This window comes from Pipistrellus hanaki (assembly GCF_964339955.1).
Source record: "Pipistrellus hanaki genome assembly, chromosome: 5".
Taxonomy (NCBI): domain Eukaryota; kingdom Metazoa; phylum Chordata; class Mammalia; order Chiroptera; family Vespertilionidae; genus Pipistrellus; species Pipistrellus hanaki.
The window spans coordinates 6,026,999-6,052,349 of NC_140507.1; the positions used below are offsets into that span (position 1 = coordinate 6,026,999).

General features: G+C 46.4%; 1 protein-coding gene across 2 annotated transcripts in view; it reads right to left on the reverse strand.

Moving 5' to 3' along the window:
- DOCK2 (dedicator of cytokinesis 2) overlaps positions 1 to 25,351 on the reverse strand; it is a 362,595-nt gene that overhangs the window by 265,153 nt on the left and 72,091 nt on the right. For both annotated transcript variants that reach the window (XM_084884009.1, XM_084884008.1), the window contains exons 23-25: positions 13,489 to 13,597; positions 4,762 to 4,832; positions 3,155 to 3,261 (exon numbers count right to left, since the gene is read on the reverse strand). In XM_084884009.1, the coding sequence (XP_084740135.1) occupies positions 3,155 to 3,261; positions 4,762 to 4,832; positions 13,489 to 13,597 (287 nt within the window). The remainder of the gene's footprint in view (positions 1 to 3,154; positions 3,262 to 4,761; positions 4,833 to 13,488; positions 13,598 to 25,351) is intronic.

Below are 25,351 nucleotides of genomic sequence, written 5' to 3' on the forward strand. Positions count from 1 at the left end.
AACATGAAAAATGCCCTTATTGCAGGAAATCCAAAGGTCAAGGTGGACGTTGGGAAAATGAAAGCAGCAGCAGAAAGAATAACCACAGCACCAGGAATAACAGTGGCCACTGGGAATGGGGCATTGTTCTGTGATAAGCGCTTTAAATGTACTATCCTTTTACTAGCCCACACCTCAGCCTTCTGAGACAGACACTGTTATTGTTTTGCCCATTTTATGGATGAGCTTACTGAGGCTCAGAGAAGTTAAGTAAATTGCCCATAGTCCCACAACTGCTAAGGGGCTGCATCAGGAATCTACCCCAGCCTAGTAAGACCCCAGAATGAGTAGCCCTAAGCAGTGAAGTTTCTCCCCTTCTCCATAGGATCCTCCTGAAGATAGGCCAATAGGACAGTCGGCCAACATTTCAGAAACTGCCTAAGAGCCTCTGGCCCTTGGCTGATGGCAAAGTTCAAGGCTATGAGAGTGAGCTGATGTCACCGACAATAATCCAGACAATCTGCACATCTTGCAGGTCAAACGGGTATAGGCACAAAGCAAATCAGGCCCCTGAGGCTCAGGACGCGCTGCACAGGGAGAACAGGAGGGATCTCATTACAGCTCAGGCTTGGCCAACGAACCCAACTCACAGGAATGGTATGAAGGAAGCGCTCGCACACTGGCACCCTGGAAGCTCGCATGGATTCGGACTGTTTTCATTAAGAAGGGGGATGAGCTGAAGTTTCCCTCGGGGGTTATTTTGGGAAGAAGGTTCACTTAGCAAATAAATCGTGGGAGAGGAGTCTCCTTAAACTGTGCATAGAGCACACTGTGTTCACCTGTGAGCTAAAGACGGGAGTTGCCTCCTCTTTAAAATGGGCCCCCCAAAAGGCTCTCTGCTCACCCACTTCTCACATCTGTATGTGTTGAAGCTAAGAATTTTTCATTACTTTTGTAGCTGTGTGCAGCACTGGCCTCCTGTCTGGTAATATTAATCAGAGGGCTTTTACTGAATCTGAAACTCAGAGACACAGCAGGCCTGGTGAGCAGCAGCTGTGCAGCTGGCCCTGGGACTATGCTAACCCTCCAGGGCCACCGTCCAGCCCAGGAGGTGGGGCTGGAGTCAGGAATTACTCTGCCTTCTGCCAGGCTGGAGCTGACACCCTGTGCCCCACCCGGGACAGTACCCGCACTCTATCCGGCCTAGACACTGAGCAGAGCCCCTCACAGTGATGGCAGCTCTGAACAATGAGGAGAGCCAAGTAACCCTGTTCTCTGATGCCTATGCAGCACCACATGGAGCCAGTGTCGTCCTTGTCACGTCCCTAACAGGGGACTTGATTCATCTCTACAGTGACGCCACCTGAGATCCAAGAAGGGCCTGCCAGGGCAGAAAGGGGCAGGCATGTCTCAAAGCTTCCAGCGTGAGGGCAGTTAGTTCTGATGTGGTGGAAGTCAGAACTTGAAAACCACAGCACGTTCACTTGAAAAAAAGCTAGTAATAAAGAAATGCAACACCACTCACCAGGATTCATGTCCAATCACCTTGCACAAGCCACCTTGCACAAACAAAGCATAAATGCATTGCATGAATCTGTTGTCACATCTGTCTGAATAGTCAGGAAGCCACAGACATGAATATAAAATCACAACACTTTGTTCCCATGCCCTTGTCTTATCCTCAACTCCAGGGACTCCCACGGCGACTTTGGATGCACCATGTTAAGCACGCATTGGGGAAGAATTGTTTACAGCAAAGTGGCTCCTGGTTATTTCAGTGATTACCAGGCAATTTACATAAATATTCAAGCTTCACTGTCTGAGTGAATTCCAGTTGGGTGCTGACTGACCCTCTGCTTCCCAAGCCTCTCGTTCCTTGCCCAGGGGCTCACTGACACCAGGATGGACAGAGAGGGATCTAACTGGGAAGGGTTGATCTTGGGCTACAGAGAACACTGCTCACCCTGGAGTCACTGTTCCTACCCTCACAGACAGGTGTGATGCCAAGAAGGCTTAGTGTGGCTAGAGCTGCGATGGACAGCGAACAGTGACTTCTAAGTCCTATCTGGTTTTATCTGGAGGAGCTGTGCCCACCTAGCTCTCCAGCCTCAAAAACAGGAGGCCCTTGACAGTGGAGTGCTGATTAGGACTGGTGGTTACAGGTCAGTCTGGGTGAGCAGGAGGCTGACCACACTCCTGTTCAAGTCCATGTTCATGCACTGCTCTTCAGGAAATAGCATTAGTGAGGGAAGTCAGGGACAGGGTAGTTGTATGACATGCTACTATTTGAGCAACAGTATTTAGAGACCAGGGGAGGATGTGTTGCATACAGTGGTCACCTGAACGAGAGTGTGAGGTGCACAGGCTGACTTAGACTCAGATTTTTTCCAATTGGCCTATGCAGGAGTGGCGAGAGCCTGTGAGACCAATGTCTCCCACTTCCTGACCTGTGATCAGTTGACACTCAAAGTTCAAGCAAAGTGTTATTAAAGGATCAACTCCACTGTTGGGAACCCATGTATCCAGAGGCCCTGGAAGCAAACACTGGAGACTGGGAGCGCTGAGTTGCCTCTAGGGAAGGGGACCTAGTGGCTATGCATGGGTCTGGGGGCATCTCCTGCAGGTGGCGCCCTCTCATACCCTGGCCTTTGGATCCTTGTAAAATGCATTACCTATTCAAAGATGACTCACATTTTTAAAAAACTAAAAGAGAAAACGAACTCCCACTCCTTCAGAATCTCTGAGATGAGTTGTAGAAATCCACATCTAAACAAGCTCTCCAGGTCATTCTGACCCTCTGGAAATTTTGAGAACTTCTCCATAACAGGATCTTTCTACCCAAAGCAGCTTCATCTATTTCCTCTCAAGTTAAAGAAAGAAGCAAATACCATAGAGTAGAAAAACCAAAGCATCCCACTCCAAATTTGCCACCTCATTAACCTTTCTCAGGAGAGACAAACGATGCCACCTAAGCTCTTCTAAAATCAGTTTAGATTCTGGTACTAAGTTGTCAGCTTAGATACTTTTCTCATTTACTCGGATTAAGGGGGTGATTAGGGAGCCGGTCTAGTCATTGGGCAGATTGCTCCGTCCAGCCAAGCATGTAAGGAGCAGGACATGAGGAGTACATGGGGTCTGTGGCCACGCCCACCCAGCCAGGCCGTTTTGCACTCACCTTGCTTTTTAAAGAGGTTGCTTTGGACTATCTCGTTCATGGACTGGACTTTCTGCTTCTGGAGTTTCACGGGTGGGATGCAGGTATAGAACTCATACAGGAGTTGGCTGAGGCAGGAAATCAGGACAGAGAGAGAGCCAGTGAGACCAGTGTCTCCAACATCGTAGCACTTACAGCCCACCCCCAGACTGCCAGCTTCCTTGGCCCCCCAATTCCTAGCAGAGGATCGGTTGCTTAGTAAACCCTCAGTGAAGATGTGCGGTTGGTCTTGATATTGAGCACCAATAACATGCAAAGATGTGAAAGTCGAAAAGGAATGCCAGTCACCCTGAGCACTGACTGTGCATCTGGCACGTGTTTTGCCCTTTACCTCCATGATGCCCTTTAAACCTCACGACTAACTCTAGGAGGCAACTCCAACACTTATCCCAATTTCACAAGTAGGATAAGTATTTATAAGGTTGAGAAAGGTTAACTAAGTTTCCTAAGGCTATGCAACAAATGAGTTGAAGAAACAGGGGTTTAAAAGCAGATTCTCACTCCATTATCATATCACCTTATTTACTAATGTTTTATGTGATTAGTGATGCTTTATAATAAGTCTTAAGATCAAACAAGGTCCTTAATTTTAAAAAGTATATAAAAAAATTGTCATTTATAACCCATTTGGGACATGAAAAAGAAGACAGCTCTTCCCAAATAGAGAGAAAATAAAGCTATCACTGAAACAAAATTATAGCCCCTGTGAGCTTTCCAAAATGAGCTCCCTGCGTTCATTCATTCTTTCAAGTACTTATTAAGTATCTGCGTAATATGTGACCACCAATGTGCAGAGCAGTGGGGAGACAATGGGAAGAGACTCCGTCCCTCTGGCATGGAACTTATATTCTAATGGAGGCTCACACAGGACACAGCAGTAAGTAAATCAATGCAAGGTGATATGTGCAATAAGAAGATAAAGAAGAAGTCATGCCAGAGAATGATGGTGCAGGCTGTGGAAGGAACTTAATTTCTTTACAGAGTTAACTCCTCCAAAAATCTAACATTCAGTTTAAGGCCAGGAAGATGAGGAGAAGCCTGCAAAAGCATATAAACAGAAATAGGAGATCAGTTAAAAATAACAACTGGTGAGATCTGAGTGAAGAAAGGGGTGCAGTGAGACTTGTGCCAGGGTGAAGGTCTCAGTTGTGATAAATGCCATAGATACAGGGAAGGTGAACATTAAGGAAAGCTGAGCGAAGGGCCTGTGGGAACTCTGTACTATCTTTGCAACTCTTTTCTAAATCTAAAAGAATTTCATATGAAAAAGTTTTAAAATCTTCCATAAGAAGAAGGAAAGGGCATATCTGGCTCAGATGGCCCCATTCTAACAGCGCATTACAATAGTGTGTTCATTTCACTAGAAGAACAGAGTGAAAAAGGAGAAAACCAAAGGGCATTTGGAGCAAAGGCTGAAATCCCAAATCACCTTCAAGCCCAGGTAAAATGGAGACATTTATAGCAGACATCAAACGGAGTACTCGCCGGGATCCCCACAGGAGCCCTCCCCTCCCTCTGAGTCCCTGGCTTGATAACAGAGCCCAGGAAAGTACATCATAAGCTCTCACCTGAGTAACTTCGCATCAAAGACCGTTTCCACATCATGGAGGACAGATGGGATGTATTTCAAAGCCGCCACCTAGGTGGAAGGGAAGTAAACATGAGTGATGCCCACATCCAACAACTCTGCGTGGTGAGGAGGATACTTTGACACTTGACACAGATCAAGGGAGATTGGTCATGCATCTGAGCACAGCTTCAGTGATTTGAAACTCTCCATGTAGATTAAAACATAGGCCAGGTGTATACTCTGTATACCAAAGTACCGGTAAGTCACAGCTGCCTCTGTCTTCAAGGAGGCAGTAACGTATAGAAAATCTTTGAAGTTATACGGATCTTCAGTCAAATCCTGGTTCTATTTAGGAAGGAACATCATGCAAGTACTCCTACTGGGGATTGAGCATGCAACCCAGGCATATGTCCTGACCAGGAATCAGACCCAAAACCCTTTTTGGTCCCTAGATCAACACTCAACCACTGAGTCATACTGACAGAACTGCAATTTTTTTTTATTCCAAATAAATGCTTGTCGCCTCTTGTTTTGGCTTCTTATTTTAAGCTAAAACCTAATTTCAGCCCTACCAGGGAAATATTTTTTTCATAGATAAAGACTCTCTAGCACATCAAGATTCAATAACCAGGCCAAGGTCCCAAAGTTAGTGAGTGGGAGAGCCAAGATACAGCTTCCGGCAGGCGGCCTAGAGAGCCACCCTCTAACCCTGGAGCTACATGTCCACTGTCTCTCTATGCCTACATCCTTTCCTTCCTGTTCTCAATCATTTTTATAGGTCAGTAATACATTTGATTTTAAAAATGTGCTTAAGTTAAAGCAAGGGGGTGAAAATTGCCCCTCAAGTCCCACAACTCCATCTCAGCCCCACTCCCTCCTCCCCAGAAAGGACCACAGTCTTGGTGAGTTCCTTCCAGTCTGCTTTCCATGCACAAGTGTGTGTATGTGTATGCATGTATGTGTACATGTGTGTAATGTTTAAAGTTCTGCAACATGCTTTATTGGAGCTAACCATAAACCACTGGTATTTTTGCACATAACTCCATGGAGTACACTTTGTTCATTTTTAACCACTCCACTGTGATGTCCTGTGGGCACACTATACCATTTGAAGCCCTCCTCTACAGATGGGCTCCATGCTACCTTTAGGTAATCTTTACTATAAAATATGTAGTAAGAAACTACTTGATATATACATGTGTATATGTGTAAGATTCTCAGTAGCATGGATGGACTGCTCAAGGAGAGTTTCAGAAAATATACAAAGGCATACCCATATACATTTTAGGAAATAGTGTCCTATTACCTTGGAAAGAAGTGGTGATCAATTTCCTTTGACTCCTTTCCCTATAACCTTGCTAATCCTACAATATACATCTTTTTAATTTTGTCAATGTGATATATAATTTGCAATTCTTTGGTTTCTAGTGCAGGTGTTGATTGAACATCTGGACTCACTAAATTGACTGTCCGTATTCTTTCCCCATGTCTCCTTTAGTGGGGGAATTCTTTATGTAACACTAATATTAACCCTTTCCCAGTGATACCCACTGCACAACTTTCCTCTTGCTCATCCTGCAGTTCAACAGTTGCTGACTTTTAGCTTTGTTTAATCATATCTCTCATTGCACAGAAGGATTCTAATTTGTATCTTGTCAGATTTGTCAGACTTCTTTGCAGTTATTCGATGTTGTGTCTAGAGATTTATTCCTTTTTCTTTCAAATCACGATGACAGGAGATAACAAGATTAAAAAGCTGATGTTTCTAAAACTACATCCTTGTCCCATAGGATGGTGTTAGGTATTCTGTGGGGGAAAGGATTTTGCATTCAAATCATTTGGGAAAGTTTGGTTTAAGCCATAGTAAACCAGTGAGTGTATTCTTTATTGCAGAGCTTTTTAGCATTTTAATAAGCCAAGATGCATTGTGACATCCCTGCAGGCAGCTCAGAACACCTCGCTGGTCAGGCCATCTTTACCCGGAAACTCCAAGAAGGTAGAGCCAGTGCAGACGCCTGCAGGGCTGGACAAGCAACAGAAAGGAAGGGAATGAGCCCCGCACAGGCCGGCGGGAAGGGATGTGCTGTGCGTATGCACCCTCTGTCCACAGGATGTGTTGTTCTCATTCACAGAATTAACACCATGCCAGCCAGACCAGACCAGACACGCCTGCGGCTGCACTTCACAGGCTGCCAGTTCACTCAGGTCTCAGACACTGGAGGCTGAGGCATGTGCCCTGCAAAAGGCTGGTCCAAGCATTCGGATCGTTCACTCATTCTCAGGCCAACAAACACAGAGTTCTGGGTTGCAGGGACGTAGACTGGAATCCTGGCACCAGCAGGTGCTAGGCCCGGTTCTCCGCACACAGCCTCAGCATCTCCGTGTGGAGTGGAGGGGAATGACCTGGAGCACAGAGCATCAGGTACCTACTGGAATGCCCAGCAGGCAGCAGGCCCCCAAAAGTGTGTGTGCTAGATCTCTTCCTGTGTCATCTCTCTTGCACCTGCCCTCATTCCCCAGCACCTGGAAGAACCGTAATATGAACTCATCCTACCGAAGACCCAAGTGAGAGGACAAAAACAGAAAGAAACCCTCAGCCCGTTGGGGAAGCCTGGACTTCAGCGTAACATCACTTCCGGGCTTGGGGGTGAGCTGTAGACAGAGACAGCCCAGGAGCCTACATCGGCCTCACAAGTCAGCACTTCAGCTATTAGTAAGGAGGGGCTGGGCTGGGAGAAGGACCACTGATGGAGGGACCCACCTTCCCAGCTCCCCAGCTCTGGGCTGGCAATAATGGAAAAGCTGCCACCCTGAGACTCAGAGGGTGTTATGAACTCAGCGGGAGAGTATTAAACTTCCATCTCATCCAGGCGCCCTCACAGAGAAGTGGCAGGCTGTGGTTTTCTTTTCCGATGGGGACAGCCCATCTCTGACACAGGAATTTTGCCAAGTCTGTTGTCACAGCCACGCTGTCACAGCACAGCATGGCCACAGGGCTCCTGTGCTGAGCCCTCTCTTCACGCAGCCCTGACACACCTGAACTGAGGGAGAGCAGGTAGGTTCCCAGAAGGCAGAGCAAATCAGCCGTTAGACCTGCTGGAGACCCCGCTGGGTGCATGTTTCTAAGGCCTGGGGACTAGACACAGCTTCGCCTGCTGGCCTCCTGGGAACCGGGTGGCTTTACTGTCACTGTTAATTGTATTATATGTGATACTTAAGGAAAGCACAGGCAGTATGTTCATGTTTCTGTGTGAATATACATGTGTATATATAATAGGAAAATGCATACTTATATAATAGGATTGTTAATAATAGAGTTTTAAAATAACATCTATCGCCGAAACCAGTTTGGCTCAGTGGATAGAGTGTGGGCCTGTGGACTGAAGGGTCCAGGTTCGATTCCGATCAAGGGCATGTACCTTGGCTGCGGGCACATCCCCAGTAGGGGGTGTGCAAGAGGCAGCTGATCAATGGATGATTGTCTTTTATTGATGTTTCTAACTCTCTATCCCTCTCTCTTCCTCTCTGTAAAAAAAATCAATAAAATATATTAAAAATAAATAAATAAAATAGCATCTATTATTGGAAAAGTTACATGTATCAAATACTTTACATGCATCACATGATTTCATTCTTACATCTACTTTACGAGTGGACACTGTGCTCTTGTTTTACTGATAAGGAAACGATGGCCAGAGGTTAAATACTTTGCCAGAAGCCCTGTAATAAGCAACACAGCAAGGACATGTATCTGATGCCGCTCTGCCTTAGTAAAGGCTTCCACTTGGTAAGTGTGGGGATCTCAGTGAGGGAGAGAGGCTGCTTTGGGGGCAGAGGTAGAGAAAGCACCTCCTCTTTAGGGTCATAGTTTTTGAAAGAAGGTCGTCTTCTGACATCCCTTAAGTTAAGGACTCTCCTCACCAGCTATATGGGAGCTGCAAGAATAGCCACCAGGAAAATGTTTGCCAGCTCATTAATGGGTTTGTCACGTGACGCCAAGTGGATTTCCTAGATCACTCATCAGTTCTGGACCCCTCTGCCAGAGGCCAGGCAGAGCCCCCAAGAAGAGAGCCAGATGCCCACCAAGCAGCGGTGATCTCACTGCCCAGGGAGGAGTCACGGGAGGACACGCAGGATGACTGCTCTCCAGACGGACTTCACCAGAACTGATCAACCTGGGCTGCTAGCAAACAACAAAGGTTTAAAAACAAAAACAAACCAAATGGCTGGCACTCTATCAAAATCAAAGGGGCCTTTTCTTCTGAGGGTTCCCAGACTCTCTGTCTCTCTCTGCGAAAACAGAGAGCGCTCAGTTTGGGTGCCAGCAGACACACACTTCCAGCCAAGAGAGCCCATTGTGCAATGAGGCGAGGCTCCCCAGAGCGCTGACATCCTCCTCAGCCGGGAGTGCAGACAGCAGTCCCATCCCACCCCTTGCCAAGCCCTTATTTTAGCCAAGTGATGGCGGTCAAGGTCCATGGAAACGGGACAAACGATGGCACAGAAATCCACCACAGCATGACGAGAGGAAGGCATGCAACACTCTCAGGGACATTCAGTCTCGTCACTCGTCTCCCATGTGTCCCCAGGCCCCCGAGGCTTGGCAGGAGGCAGGCGTGGCTGCAGAGGCAGACTGTCTGAGTTCACGTCCAGCTGGATCATGTCTATGTACTGTCCTTGGGGAAATCAACACCATGTGCCCTAGTTTCTTTGCCAAGAGAATGAAGGGAATAAAGTTACCTGCTTTATAGAGTCGATGTGAAGATTAATTAAAAAAAAAAAAAAAAAAAAGGTGAGCTGTCTGTATAGCCATAGCAGCCTCACTGGAACAAAATTTCATCATTCCCAAATATTAATTCTAAGTATGGGGTATGTGGTTGATAAAGAGACGCAGTTAAAGAAGCGTTTAAAGCCCTAGCCATTTTGGCTCAGTGGATAGAACATCAGCCTGCTGACTGAAGGGTCCCCAGTTTGATTCTGGTCAAGGGCACATACCCGGTTGCAGGTTTAATCCCCAATAGGGGGTGTACAGGAGGTAGCCAATCAATGATTCTCTCTCATCATTAATGTTTCTATCTCTCTCTCCCTCTTCCTTCCTATCTGAAATAAATAAAAACGTGTTGTTGTTTTTTAAAGGACTCATTTAAAGACCTGAGGTGACACTCCACTGCCTGCTGTTAAATAATACGTCTCACCTCTCCTACCTCTGGGGATTCAGCCTACAGTCCCTAGGCCACTTCTTAAGAATGGACCCCTTTCTTCCCTTAGTTTGGACATCTGAACACTTCATGCTGATGAACAATGAAGAGAGAGGAAAGAAAGAGGCGACCTTTATTAGCTCCACTTCGTGGCCATGGACCATATCTCCCTTTCTTTACTGTTGTTTATTGCTGATCCAGCTGACATTTTGCCAGAGACTTGGGTCTTTCATGAAACGATCCTTGATTTGGCTGTGATTAGGAACTCAAACTCAGGACTTATGCATCCTGGATTCAAATCCCAGGCCTGCCACTTCCTAGTTGTGGTTAAGTTGTTCAACCTCTCCATTTCCTCATCTGTAAAGTAAAGATAAGAGAGGGCCTGCCTAACAAAATTGTTGTTTTTAAGTACCAAAGAAGCTAACAATATGGGTAATGTTTTTAGCTCAATGTGTGACACATAATAAATGCTAAAACATAAAATGCTGAAAGTGGGTATTCATTCTTTCCTTCAATCAACCAGAAGATATTCTAGTCCCTACTACATGGCGGCTGCTGGTTCAGATATTGGAATAAAAGAGAGACACCCTCCCCGCAACCCTCCTGGACCTTCTAATGGATTCAGTAGTATGAGTGGTAATCAGAGCGATCAAAGATGCATGCCATTCAGTATGAGCTTTTCATTTATTTAAACTCATCCACCAAATTGGAGCAATAATGAATGGCAGACCTACAGAGGAATGGGTCAAACGGGTCTGCACAATGTCCCCAAATGCTACACCTGATTCTCAAGCGTCTGGTGTTGACCGTCTCAAGCTGCCATCCGTTTAATCAGCAACGCTTACAGCCTGGCAACACAGGGACTTCTAGCATATGGCCCATTATTGCAACCACATGGAACCCCCTGGCGTAACCCATTTCTTACGGCTTAGAGAAGAGTATTAACTTTGCAGTTAGGAGACCTGGGTGGTTGAAATCCTAGCTCCACCACTATAAATAGGTATAATTTAGGACTAATTCCTTAACTTTATGAGCCTCCTGTGGAAACTGAAGGCAGGGATTCCTAGCAGATTAAAAACACTGCATGTGAAAGCCCAGCTTCATGCTGGGCACCTGCTAGGTACTCAGGTCAGTGGAAGGTGGTTTTAATGCTCTTTCTACCCTCTTTGAATGTCTGGCTTTAAATTATTTTTTCTTTATTATTGATTTTTTTACAGAGAGGAAAGGAGAGCGATAGTTAGAAACATCCATGAGAGAGAAACATCAATCAGCTCCCGGCGGCACACACCCTACTGGGGATGTGCCTGCAACCAAGGTACATGCCCTTGACCGGAATCGAACCTGGGACCCTTCAGTCTGCAGGCCGACACTCTGTCCACTGAGCCAAACCAGTTTCGACTGGCTTTAAATTCTTTATCATTCTGGGTGAGCTGCTGCCATGACAATGCTGAACGATGAGGGATGAGGGAAAGGTACAGTAAGCCATTCACGAGAATTAGATGAGACTTAGAAATAAATAACTTATTTAGGTCCCAGAACTCACAGTGGACAAATCCAAGATTGAACCAGACCAGCTCCACTCTGGACTGAGGCAGGCATGGATTCGGGTTTCCACGGTAAGCCACTGGCCAGCTGGGAGTGTAAAGTCTGAACCACGAATGTCAATCATTGGCATTTTTACTGTACGCCTGTGCTTCATAAGACAGATGTATAGGTTTGCTTGCTTTGCTTTTTCAATCAAGGTGCATGCTTTAATAAATTGGCTTTTTGCAATGCAGTCACGGTCTCTCATATAAATTCATTTATATGAGAAGACAAAGATCGAAGTTGGTGACAGCCCTCTCCAACAGACTCAGGGGGCTGTCAGGGGACAGGTTCTCACTCAAAACTTATGGCAGACATTACTAATAGATCACAGCACCCTTTCCCACTATTCCCCATGCAGGCTCAGAATCCGGGCGCCCGTGGTCTGGTAGGGTTCCACTAGGTAAAATGTTGTCTTCCTCTATGTATGGTCAGTTTTTGTGGCTTTATTTCCCTTGAACTCTGAATCTGCATTTCCTAATCTGAATGCCCTCACACTGCTTGGCTCCATGTGACATTAGGAACACAAAACCCCCTCCCCTCCCAGATTCCATCCTAAGAAAAGAACTCCAACGCCTTTCTTTTACAGTTAAAGAGGGAGGCATGCAAATGACTAAATGTTCTTTAAAATTGAACTATGTATGCAACAGGCTCTGTACATCATGATTTACACACATTACTTTGTTTAATCCTCTGAATTAGACATTAGGTCTCCCATTTCATAGAGGGGTAACCGGAAGTGTGGAAGCCCCATTTCCCACCCCAGGCCCTCTGCCTCAAAACCCCAATGCTCGTTCTCCTGTAGCAAATGTCAATGTCTGGGAAGATTCCTTGTGTGGGATTTGCTAATATCTCATGGCCTTGACCCCTCTCCCTCATTGGCCTAAAACAGCATTAAATTATCTTCAAATGCTCTTGCTCTCCATATCTGAACCCGACTTTAAATTCTTCTTTGCCAACTTTTTAACAACCATGCAAATAGGTAGAAAGCATCATTGATTTTATGTAAATCCCTGAAGCTACATTTGGCCCTTAGAGCAAATTTAAAAAGAGAGGGAGCCCCTTTCCATGGCTCTGGGGCAGGAATCCATGCGGAGAAACCAGCAAAATCAGGGCCAAGTCCCAGGGAAAAGGATGTATTCCATTCCTAAACGGCTCCCTAGACAATGAGAACCTGGGTACAAACGCATATGCCCAGAGCATAATAATCCTATGAGTTTGCCACATTTGCATAGCGTTTTATAACCTGCTCATTTTCAGACCATGCTCCTGTACTCCTCACACAAACAGGGAAGCTTCATAGTGAGGAAAAGGAGACGGGGGAGGTTAAATGACCAGCATGAAGTTGAACTGCTGACAAAGAACGTTCTTGCTGGCTCAGGCCTCCTCAGTTCTGTAAATGCTCACCAGCTCATCTTGATTCCTTTCTTCTTTCTTTCCTGCCCTGCCTTCTCACCCTCCTGATCCTTTGTTGCCCCCTCCCTACCATACGTGCCCGTTTGACGTCTTCCTGAAAGAGGCTTCTCATTCAAAGGGGGCCCGAGTTGAGGGTGCTGAGAATAAAACACGGACGAATTGAAGAGATGGCCACCTTAACTACACTCAGCATTGGAAGTGGATCAGGTTTGACCTACTTCCGTCCAGGTAGAGCTTCAGAGCTATTTTAAGAGGCACTGCTACCTTTCTGGGAAACACACTATCAAAATTCTCTCATATTCTCTCTCTCTCTCTCTCTCTCTCTCTCTCTCTCTCTCTCTCTCTCTCTCTCTCTCTTCTGCCCTTTATGCAGTCCTTGATCCTCAGGATCCCTGAACCTATGGCCTTCCCAGACCTTCCATGGACACAGGCCTGCGTGCTCAAGCAAAAGCAGTCGTGATCTCACCGTGCTCCTGTTTACCGAGTGGTGGAAGGAAAGACAGGTTGTTTTCGTAGCATAAACCAACCTGCAAAAGGATGGTGGTTTTGTATTGACTTTTCATCAGGTTGTTGATGGATTCGAAGAGCCGCCTCATGGATTCTTCAAACTCCATCTGTTCTTTGCCTTCGTAAAGCCTGAAAGAAGACACATCTGGGTCACTTCTCAAGCCAACAGGCAATGGCTTTGAAGGTGTGTGCCAGCCACAAACCTTAAATCAAACTGGGAAGAGAAGGAGGTAGGAGGTGGGAGGCGGGGATTCAGGAGGAGGGAGTGGGCTCAGCGGTCCCTGCTGCATAATCCACTCCAGGGAAACCTCCCTTCCCCACACTGAGCAGAGCGGCTCCCGCTCCCACGGGCTCCCGTGATAAACCTGTCCTCGCCGTCTTTTATTAAGCCCTGCAGAATAAAGAATAGAACGTGTCGGAGCTGAGAAGACATCAATAACTTCAGCCCTCTTCTAGAATCAGAGGAGAGATGGTGCTTACCGCATTTTCAAATATCATGCAAAGCATCAAGGAGAGAAATTCTCAATCACACGAGGGCCCCTCCACTTGTCAGATGATTAGGGACATGTGTGTCCCATGTCACGGCCCTGCTTTCGCTGCCCCGTCACTTGGGGAGCATGCTTACCAGCCTTATTAAACCTGCTATTTCTCTGAAGAGAAAAGGCCCCTTTTGTTATTGTAAAAAGAAAAAAAAGAAAAAAAAAGTCCACAAACCAGAACTGCATCACGTGCAAAGCCAGACAGCTCATTCCTCCTACCAGAGATCGGGAACGTTAGCATGCTGACGGACACACTCGCAGAGATTGGCAGGCCCTGCGCTGGTACACACATGTGACTTTTTGGGAAGCCGTGTGTCCCATGTAGATGAGCCTCCACAACCCGAGTCTTATCGCCCCGGGGCCCAGCCTCAGAGTGGTGTTCAGCGCAAGGCCTCTCCAAACAAGGCTTTATCGCCATCCCTGGCAGATCCGCAGCCTGACCTGTGGCACCTGCGCACAGTAGAGCAGAATGCATCTGTCGCAGCAGATAAGGAGCGTCTCCTGTCTCAGCCCGCAGTCTCTGCTCCCCACAGATAAAATGACACGCTTACAGGATTGTTTGCTCTGTCAACCCCAGACCTTGGCCTCTAGCAGACACTTCAGCGCTATCTCCACTAAATCTCCACCCATCACCTCTCCCCTCTGTCTCTCCTTTCTGCTTCTCTTCCACTTTTTTTCTTTTTAAAATATATTTGTGTTGATTTCAGAGTGGAAGGGAGAGGGAGAGATAGAATCATCAATGATGAGAGAGAACCATTGATTGGCTGCCTCTTGCACGCCCCACATTGGGGATGGAGCCTGCAACCCGGGCATGTGCCCTGACTGGGAATCGAACAGTGATTTCCAGGTTCATAGGTTGATGCTTAACCGCTGAGCTATGCTGGCTGGGCTCCACTTCTGTGTGTTTCTCTCTGTTTACCTCTGAGCACTGTGCACTCTCTGTCTGTGAGGGGCTCTATGTTTGCCTCTGTTTCTCTCTCTCTGTTTTTAGTCTTTCTTTCTCTCTTTTTCCTCAATCCCTCCTATAGCCCCCTGGAGTAAGAAGTTTAAGGGTCAGCCAGTGCTGAGCATGGCGGTCCATTACAGGCCCAGCAACCGCCTCTGACTTCCCGGGTGTCTGGCTCAAGGCCACAGAGACAAGGAGCCAGGAGTCCAGGAGCAGCGTCCCTCCTTTCTCTCCTCCGTCTCCCCTTCACCTCTCCCCTCCTTCCTTCCCTGATGGCACAGAAAAGCGCTTCAGTCAGCTGTCCCTGGATTCCAGTCTCCACTCTGCCCTGGACTCACTGAAGACCTTACTGACAACAGCCAACATTACAGAATGTCACGATGCCCCAGGCACTGTCCACAGATACACACTAAACCACTTACCCTCACAACCACACCATGAGGTGGGCCCTAGCTCCATTTTACAGGTTGACAAAGCTTAAGCACCATGTCCAAGGGCTCCACCCGCATAGGGTCAGAGCCAGAATTCAACCCTGACCTTCCATCAGCTGTCTGTTTTACTGCCTCTCTTCATTCCTCTGAGCCTCGGCTTCTCACCTGCACAATGAAGGTGACAGCTCTCTTCCCATGGACGGTGAGGAGACCCGCTCACAGGCCAAGTGCTCAGCAATGCTGGGCTGGTAAATGCCAGCTCTCATCTTGCTGTGGTCAGTTGTGGGTGCAGAATAATAACTTTGCTATCATCCCCAATGCTAAGACAAGGACACGGACGATGCTCAAGAGCTTACCTGAACCCCATCCAAGTGGAAAAGGTGGGACCAGGTCTGGCAGAGAGGAAGAAAGGATCCTCATTCAAAGGGGTGGTGGCTGCCCCAAGGGACAGCGCTGCAAGCTTATCTTTGTGACCCAAGCTAAGCTGATGGAAGTCCATCCCCCAAGCCTTTTCCTCGAAATCCGTGACTCTTTCCTTCAGTCACAGCCACCTGAGAATCCTTAATGAACATCATAATCCCTGTTGCTGGTCAGATTTAATACCCAGATGTTGCTGCCCACGGGGGATTCATTATTGTTTACTTATGTATGGACTTTCTCTGTAACTTGTGATTTGTGTGTGTGTGTGTGCGTGTGTGTGTGTGTGTATTTTTCTGCCTCTCTTCATTCCTCTGAGCCTCAGCTTCTCACCTGCACAATGAAGGTGATAGTTCTATGCCCACAGACACACACACACACATCACCTGTACTTTCTACAAGAGTGGCCTCTGAAAGGTTCCCCCCCCCCCAAATATATTTTTATTGATTCCAGAGAGGAAAGGAAAGGTAGAGAGAGATAGAAACATCAATGATGAGAAAGAATCAGTGACTGACTGCCTCCTGCAACACCCCCCAATGAGGATTGAGCCCACAACATAGGCACGTGCCCTTGACCAGAATCAAACCTGAGACTCTTCAGTCTGCAGGCCGATGATCTATCCACTGAGCCAAATGGGCTAGGGCACCTCTGAAAGTTTTTACCTACACTCACCTCCCATAATAAATAGTTTCAAATAGCTCTGTCTGTAAAATTTGTATTTTTTAAACAGAGAAACATAAAAATGGGCTTTGTCTATATACTGTATATGAAAGGAGAGAGAGATAGAATCACCAATAATGAGAGCCCCCTACTGAGGATCAAGCCCACAACCTGGGCATGTGTCCTGACCCAGAATAGAACAGTGACCTCCTGTTCATAGGCTGATGCTCAACCACTGAGCCACATGCACTGGGCACAAATGGGCTTTTTCTTAATGACACTGCCCTAGGGGAGGGAGTGTTTGTGAACCCCTGCTGAGGAGATCCCTGAGCCTACCCCGGATCCTGACCTGACCTTTCCTGTGTCTGGTTATTTAACTCTTCCCAATAATCCCCCTATTTATCTATTTATTTATTTGTTTGTTTGTTTGCTTAGTCTGGCCCTGGTTGAGTTCCTTACCTCCCCCTTCTAGACAGAACTCTGCTGAGTGGGATGAACTTCCTGGGTCCTGAACCAAGAGCCGTGGGGAGGAACAGTGAGCATTTAGTCGATGCTCCCATTATACAGATGAAGAAACTGAGCCAGGGTGGGGGAGTGACTTGGCTTCACTGCCATCTTTGAAATGTCATTTGACTGATGTGGGAAGGAAAAGAGACTTGCAAGCTGTGGGAAACTGAATTTAATTTCTGCCGGAAGCTGTGATTTGGTCCAGGTCGCAGACGGTTCCAGTGGGATAGCTCCAACCAGAACTCGGCATTCTCCCCCTCCTGGCCAAGGGCAGACGACACAGAACTCCCAAGGACAGGACTGGGGCATTGGCCTCAGAGGGAATCCAAGCTGCTCACTATTATTTTATCACAAGTAGGTCCCTGAACACCACACTCTGTCTAGGTCAGGAAGGGAAACGTATTCCACACCAGCCTAAGTTTCACAAAGGATAAAGAACGATTCTGTGCGGAAATGCATTTTACTCTGGCTACATCATTAGGCAAAATTGTTGCAGTCTTAACAATCGTGGTGTGTGTGTGTGTGTGTGTGTGTGTGTGTGTGTGTGAGAGAGAGAGAGAGAGAGAGAGAGAGAGAGAGAGAGAGAGAGAGAGAGGGAGGGAGGGAGATTTTTAAACCTGGGGTTTTTGTGGAAATAAGAATCTGGAGGAAATGATTACCTTTGGTAAGAAGACAGGAAACAAAAGCTATTTAGTGAAAAGGGCTTTGTGGCTTCAGACAAATGATCTCTCTGAATCCTACCTTCCTTATTGAGAAAATGGAAACATAATGCTCAAAGGGTTGTTTTAAGGTGAAAAAAAAAAGAAGTGAGAGATGATGCCTTTCGAGTGGTTAATATGGTATCAGGCAGTTGGTACATGTTAAGTAACTATTAGCTATTCTTGTTGTGTTGTTGATTCCTGAGCAGAGAAGTGACCACATTGGCAACTTTTTCTGACCTGAGCATACAGAAATGAAAGGAATATTTTGAGGAGGAAAAAATGACTCAGAAACAAATACATCAGGTCTTTAGATTATATGGGAAAAATAAATGTACGATGGAGGGCCATTCAGCACTGTGGGGCCTCCCCCGAGAAGCTTGAAGTGCAAAGAAAAATAATGCCTGATCTTTCTGCAAGGCTTTCCATGTGGCCTCAAAGTCAAGGGCACAGCAGATGCAGCTTCAAGGTCTTTGTGTAGCACCTGGTCTCTGCTATAGCTTGGGGAGGGAGACATTTGTTCAGGCTCCAGAATGCCTAGGAAGATACTACAGACGCCAGCCAATTGTGCCAGGGAGCGGGTTACTGAAGGCCTGAAGGCCCTGGCCACCAGAAAAACTGCACCAACCTGCGAGGCACCGCCCCGGGGCACATGAGTCCGACCTCAGCATACCCCGCCCCTCGCAGAGGGCGCTCTGGCTCCCAGGGCTGAGATAAATACAGCGATGCTCAGCTTGCACATGATTCATTAAGGAGACACTGTGCACAGCTGAGCCCACACCAACTGCAAATAGGGCCCCATGTGGTGTGTACTGTGCTTGACACCACCTCTTCCATGCAGGTACACAAGGCCTCAGCCTGAAACAGAGGTGGCAGCCTCAGGCCAGCCGTTCAAAGAGCAGCATCTACCCAAGGCGTCCTGGGGCTGGACAGGCAGCAGGTAGGTTCGCTTTAGAATTCGGGGGTGGTGTTTCTAGGTCCTGGCCCGTCTCGTTTTCCAGACCTCAGCTCTCCTGGCTCCTCTCCGCCACCTCACAGGCATCCTCCTGGTTTCTTCCCACCTCTCAGAGGCAGTGCAGACATTGCGGTGAGACTGTGCTGTTACCACACCCTGATCTGCCACTTCCTGGTTGGGTGACCTTGGCTAAGTTTCTTAATCATTCTAAGGCTCCGCCTTCTCATTAGAAAAAGGGCAGTAGCCCGATAAGGTGGTCCTATGATCAAATAATGCATGGAGAGCAATTAGCACAGTGTCTAGCACAGTAAAGACTCAAGGAATAGTAGCTATTGTTAAACTGTATCATGTTTTTCTTCCAGACCCATCATTTCTGCTTGGGAACCCCTAAGGAGACAGAAGTCAGCATCTTCAAAAAGCAACCACTATCCCACTTACTGAGCCCCTCCTGCGTGCCAGGCACTGCGGTGGAGACAGACATAGGACTCAGTCCCTGTCCCCAGGGAACTCATGAGGTAAGCCAGCGGGTGCATCATGTCAGAGCAGCAGGAGGGCAGGAACAGGTCATGAATGAGAGGGCCTCCTTCCTGATTTACACCTTGCCAGCAGGGGTACTGACACCACCACCTCTTGCTATGTTAATAGAATGCTCACATGAGTATGGAGCACTTTCTAAGGGTTAAGTCCTCTGCTGCATTGTTCACACGGATTAGCTCAGTCGGTAGGTGATATTATCTACATTTTCTAGATGAGAAAAGGAAAAAGAGGTTCAAGAGGCACGAATGAGGGAATAGAAGTGCAGAGGGAGCAGGGGCGCTAGCTGACATTGACCACCTGTCTGGTGACGCCCCTCTGCCCTGAGCAGCCCCTATCCCGTTCCCCCCCTCCTGCCTCCTTCCTCCCAAGCAGCCATGAAAATGCCCCGGGATTAGCCCCAGGCCCCAGCTTTCCTCTGTCTCCCACACCCAGCCACATCTTTGCTTAAATATGCTCTTGGCGAGACACATGCTTAATGCATTTTGCAAGTGCCTGGGAGCAAGACCAGATTAACTGGGAGGTTTTTAAAATGGAATCTCTGTTTTAAGTGTCTCCATGATTGTCTATGGAACTGAGAGAAATGTCTCAAACAATGATGTCACACCACACCATTTTGTTACTTTGTCCTCAAATATGATGCCAGGCACTGGAAGAACACTGTGGGAGGGAGGCCACTCACTCAGTGGACTTCCTTAGATGAAGGAAATGATTGCCACGTCCACTGAGGCTTCCTATCCCAATGCTTCAGTCTCTATCTTCGCCACTCACTTCCTGTCTTTCCCACTAGGTATAAGCTCCATGCAGGCCGAGAGCAAGACTATCTGCCATGATATCCCATGTCTATCCATAGGCCCAGAACAGGGGGAGGGCAGGTGGGCGGTCATCAACCAAAGATCTTGTATGCATATATGCATAACCCATGGACACAGACAATAGGGGTGAAGGCCTGGAGTGAGGGGGCGGGGGGGCAGGCTGGAGGGGATCAATGGGGGGAAACAGAGGACATATGTCATACTTTCAATAATAAAGATTTTCAAAAAAGAGTTAAAACAAATGTATTAACAAGTGACGACTTATTAAAGAAATGAACCTCGGTGCCTTCAATGTAGCCATATAGAATTATCTGATGAATATAGAACTCACTGCAGTTAAGCTAATTCTAATGGCCCATAAACGAGATCTCAAGGGTAGCATAAACAGTCATCTTCAGCTATGCAGACTTTATTATCATTACCTTTACTGCTAATAATAGCTACTACTTACTAAGCATTTGATATGCACCAAGGGCTGTGCTAACTGGATCAGGTCACCCAACTAGTACATGGCAAGTAAGAATCTGAGCCTAACAGTGTCTGACTCTAAAGTCCACTCCTTTAACCACTGGGCAATACAGCCTCCAGGGGACAGAGGGAAGTGATAGCTGATTGCCTGGTTGGACAGGGCAGGTGGTGGTAAGAAAGCACTATTTGTCCAGAGGATGATGTTATGAATCTGCCAAGGGAAACTAAATGATAGGCTAGAACCTTTTTCTGTCCAAGTTCTAAATTCAAGGTGATTTTGCTGATGTTTCTACCCCAAACCAATAGTTCACTCTATTAGAACAGGTGTAAACTAGTGACTTTACAAAAGAACCAGGAGGCCATTCATAGCTTCAGAAGAGTCCTTTCTCTGGAAAACTCACAACACTCTTAAGATCAGAACCTACCTACCTTTCTGCTCCTCTTTCTCTCTACCCCCCCCTCTCTCTCCCTTCCTCCCTCCCTCTCTCTTTCCCTCCCTCTTTCTCCCTCTCCCTACCTCCCCACCCCCCAGTCTGGGATGAAGAATAATTACAGCCCAATCAGGGGCTGAGTCTTTCTGAAAAATCATCCTTGCATTTATCGATCCTACGTACCAAAAGGAGCCATTCAGTGCACTCAGCAGACACATCTAAGTCAAAGCATTCTGGCTGGGAAAGAATGAGAGGGCCTTCTTCCTGACTCACTTCTTCCCTGCATGGTCATTGTCACCATCCCCCCCCCCCTTCCCCTACCCCCAAGGTCCATTCACCTGAAATAAATTGGAAATAATAGATTAAGACAGGGAATTAATGAGCCTGGAATGAGTTGTCCAGCTTAACATGGCCACAGAAATTATTTTTGCATAGGTAATGAAGTCGAAATGTAAAGCACTATTGTGTTAGAAGAAAACAATTAAAAATCGTCAAAAGAGACTATGACATGAAAAGCTGGGACAACCGCAGTGTGCACTGCCAAGGAGCCTCGGTGGACGAGAGACGCATGCAGACTTCACATAATTGACCTCCAGCAGCCAACAGGCCGTTCTCCAACAGCTCCTGATACCAGCCTTTCTTCAATAACAAGATTATTTCTACTTGAGCTGTTATTTTTCCAGATCCTGACATTTGAGAAGGGATCGCCCCTTAGGACAAAGAAGTTTCACTAACCAGTCCTCTTCCTGTAAATCAGCCCAAGTAAGAATGATTGGTAGGGAAAAAGACAAACCCACATGTGAAGATCCTCTTTTGAAAAAAAATGTCTAGAATGAACACACAATAAATGAATGCAATCACTAAGAAAAACTGCCTCAGGTGGAAGCTTAAATAGCCTAAATTTAAAAAAAATATATTAAAGTTAACAATATGGAAGAAATGAAAGAAAAGGATTCAGTTTACTTTTAAAATAGGGCAACGCTGTATAATAAATTAATAGGAAGTAGGTGATAAGACAAAAGCCTTGACAAGAACTCTCAGTTATGAATCAAGTGTGATGAGTGCCCAGTGCACCAACCATCCTTCATTGTACCAAGAGATGCTGCAGCCTTTATATAATTTGGCAAGAACTAGGTTGCATAATTCTGCACATAAGTAAATTTTCCCATTAGCATGAAAATCAGTTTGAGGGGTTTTCCCCTCAAGATAATTAGAAATTGAGTGTTCCCAATACCAAGTTCCTAAGGACAGATACACAAACACACACACACACACACACACACACACACACACACATTTCCATGGTTCCAAGACTTTGGGGAATAATAAAGATTGCTTCATCTACTTGAAAGAGAAGCTAATATTCAGCAAGGTACTTCCAGCTCTTTTTCTTTAGGCCTGGTGTGGTCTAAGTACCAAGAAGAAATTAGGTTTTGATTGATTCTCTTACCATTTCTTCCTTTAGTATTTTAATCACCTAGGAAATGTCATTGATATCTCAAGTGATATCAAAAATTAAGTTGTAGAATGGTTACATACATATCACACTCACACTCACACTCACACACACACACACACACACACACACACACACACACAGAGTAAAACCTACAAATCTACACATTAAATTAAGAATTACATTATCTCTTAGGAAAAGGATTGTGTATGTCAATAGTTCCCTTATACACTTTTTTAGTATATGCTGATTTTAAACAAGTAAATTTTACATTTGATTTTTAAAAAGTGAATATTTATCTGAGGTGAATATTTCTTGCCCTCCAGTTCCTTTCCTCTTTCTCAACAATCACCCCCTCACTCCCCCACACACACCCACAAGTCTTTCCTGAATTCTCTCATTCTCACCATGGGAACTTGGGCTGGAGGCAGGGTATCTAGCTCAAGGTCACACAACTGGAGCAGATTTTCCTCTACAACTGCAAAAGAGAGATGCTGAATCTTCGCCTACCTCCTGGTGCCTGGCACGGACTCCAACTAGAGAGACAATTGCCTGACAAACATCAAGTTATTATTACTCTAAGCAGTGGTCATGTCAAGAGCGCCTGAACTTGGTCCTTTCAGTGTGTGTCTTCCTGGGAAGAATAATTAATCCCAGGCTTCCTGCTCGGTTCCACGGAGAGCCTTGGCATTTGGTGTGTGGAGTTAAACATAATTTTTAACATTTTCCTTACTAATTGTGCTGGTTTTAAAAAGACGTGTGAAATAAAATTGCTTTGAAATCTGGGAACACGTGAGGAAGTGTTGAGTTCAAACATAGGCATGCGTTCCTGGAGACCTCATTTGAGCAGGATGGCTGAGGGCCAGGCCATTTGCCAGCAGAGGGCAGTGGTCTGGATCCCCAGAACTGAATTCTAAACCAGACACCAGCATTAATTAGTGCTGTGACCTTTAGCAGGTCCCCTCATCTCTAAATGGACCACTTTTCCATTGAGGGGACTCTTAGTATTCTTAACTGGCTTCCATTGTCAGAGTCAGATAGGGCATGTCAATCATCCAAGACCAAGCCCGCCCATCTACAGAGTTCCTCAGCATATGTATGACCCATAGGCCCCCCAGTGACAGCGTGGAAGAGGTAGAGTAAATCTTCAAGAGCCCGAATGGCATTCAGTCACCAAGCCCCATTAATCCCACCACCAAATGTCATTTTCCTAGCTTTACTGAGATATATGATTGACATGATTGACATAACATTGTATAAGTGTAAGGTGTGTATTATGATGATTTGATACATGTATATATTCTGAAATGATAACAATAGGTTAATTAACACATCCATATAATGCAGGGGTCCTCAAACTTTTTAAAGTGGGGGCCAGATCATGGTCCCTCAGAGAGCTGGAGGGCCGGACTATATGAACTACTAATTCCTACTGTAACACCTCGGCTGCGCTCACTGTCCAAAAAACCTGGCGGGCCGGATCAGACTCCTCTGCGGGCCGCATGTGGCCCGCGGGCCGTAGTTTGAAGACCCCTGATATAATGCATCTATGTATGTATGTGGTGAGAACATGTAAGATCTACTCTCTTAGCAACTCTCAAGTATATAATACGGTGTTGTGAACTGTAGTCAGCAAAACCATTTACTATACTCCATCTTTATCAGTACCACCTTCAACCACCTACCCATCACCTCTCACTTATAGGGGTCTCTGAACCCACATCCCTTCCTTCACTCTTACCACTTTCAATCCATTTTCTACACACTGGTCAAAGGGATTGTTTTCCAAACACAAGTGGGCGGTCATATCATTCTTCTGTTTGACATCCTTTAGTAGCTCCCCACTCCCCTCAGGATAATGTCCAGAAACTATGGCCTGATCTTTGTGAATCTTTAAGGTCTGCCCCTTCCTATACCTCTGGGCAATGTCCTGCTACTCTATCCCACTGTCGCTAAATTCCAGCCACCTTGGCCTTCCCACAATTCAACTGAGTCAAGCTCCCTACTATGCCACGGGCCAGCTTTCAGCTTTATCTTCATTGGCCACACCCTCCTCTTCATCTGCCAAGTCACAGCTCAAGTGGCACTTCCTCCAGGACACCTCCCTGATGCTATGATCAGATTTGATCACCTCCTAACATGCTCCCAGGGCACCTCACACATCTCCCCTGATTTCAGTTGCACATACATGACCATCTGCTTAATGACTCCCTTCCCAGCTAAACTAAAAATCCCAGGACACTAGGCCTGAGGCCATCCCTTTCACTGTCATATTTCCAGTGCCCAGCAGAGTGGCCTAGTGGCTACTCAATAAATATTTGTTGGCTAAACACTCCATTGTTAATGCAAACCAAACCTCCACCCTAGAGAAATATTTAAATTAGATGGAAACTTTCATTACCAACTCGAGGAGTAAGAAGGGGAAGCAAGTCTTAGGGCCCAGCAAGCATGGAGCATGGGATGTGGTAAAGCTGAGTGTAAGGAACAACACATGCTGAGTTAAAGGCCTTTCAGAGGTGGTAGGCTTCAGGGACAATTCTACAAATGTTGACAGACACCCACGTTCAGGAAAAACTGTCTACCGTCTTGAGATTTCCAGGCCTTAAGACAGCCTGTGAATTAGGTGCACATTCCTCCTGTCCCATGGGTGCCTCCCAAGATGGGGGGAAGGGCAAAGTCCCAGGTAAGAAAAGCAGGCACGCAATGCATGCAGCCAACAAAGGCTGAAGTGTGAGCCAGTGCAGGGCCCTTGGCATGCTCTCTGGTGGCTTCTCAGGCTTTAAAGAGGCCACATTCTAAACTGTATAACAATGGGAGGCACCATATTATTACATATGCACTTCACAAGTAAGTCCCTTTACATCTTCCATCCACCCCAATGACTCAATAAGCAGCAAACCTGACAACTGAGAAACACACTATTTCCTATTAAGGAAAGAAATTCTGCTTTGGGGATCTCAAAGTACACCCAGCCGTCCTGATTCGGCTCAGATTCTGACAGTTCCGTTAATGTGGTGAGTTTCAC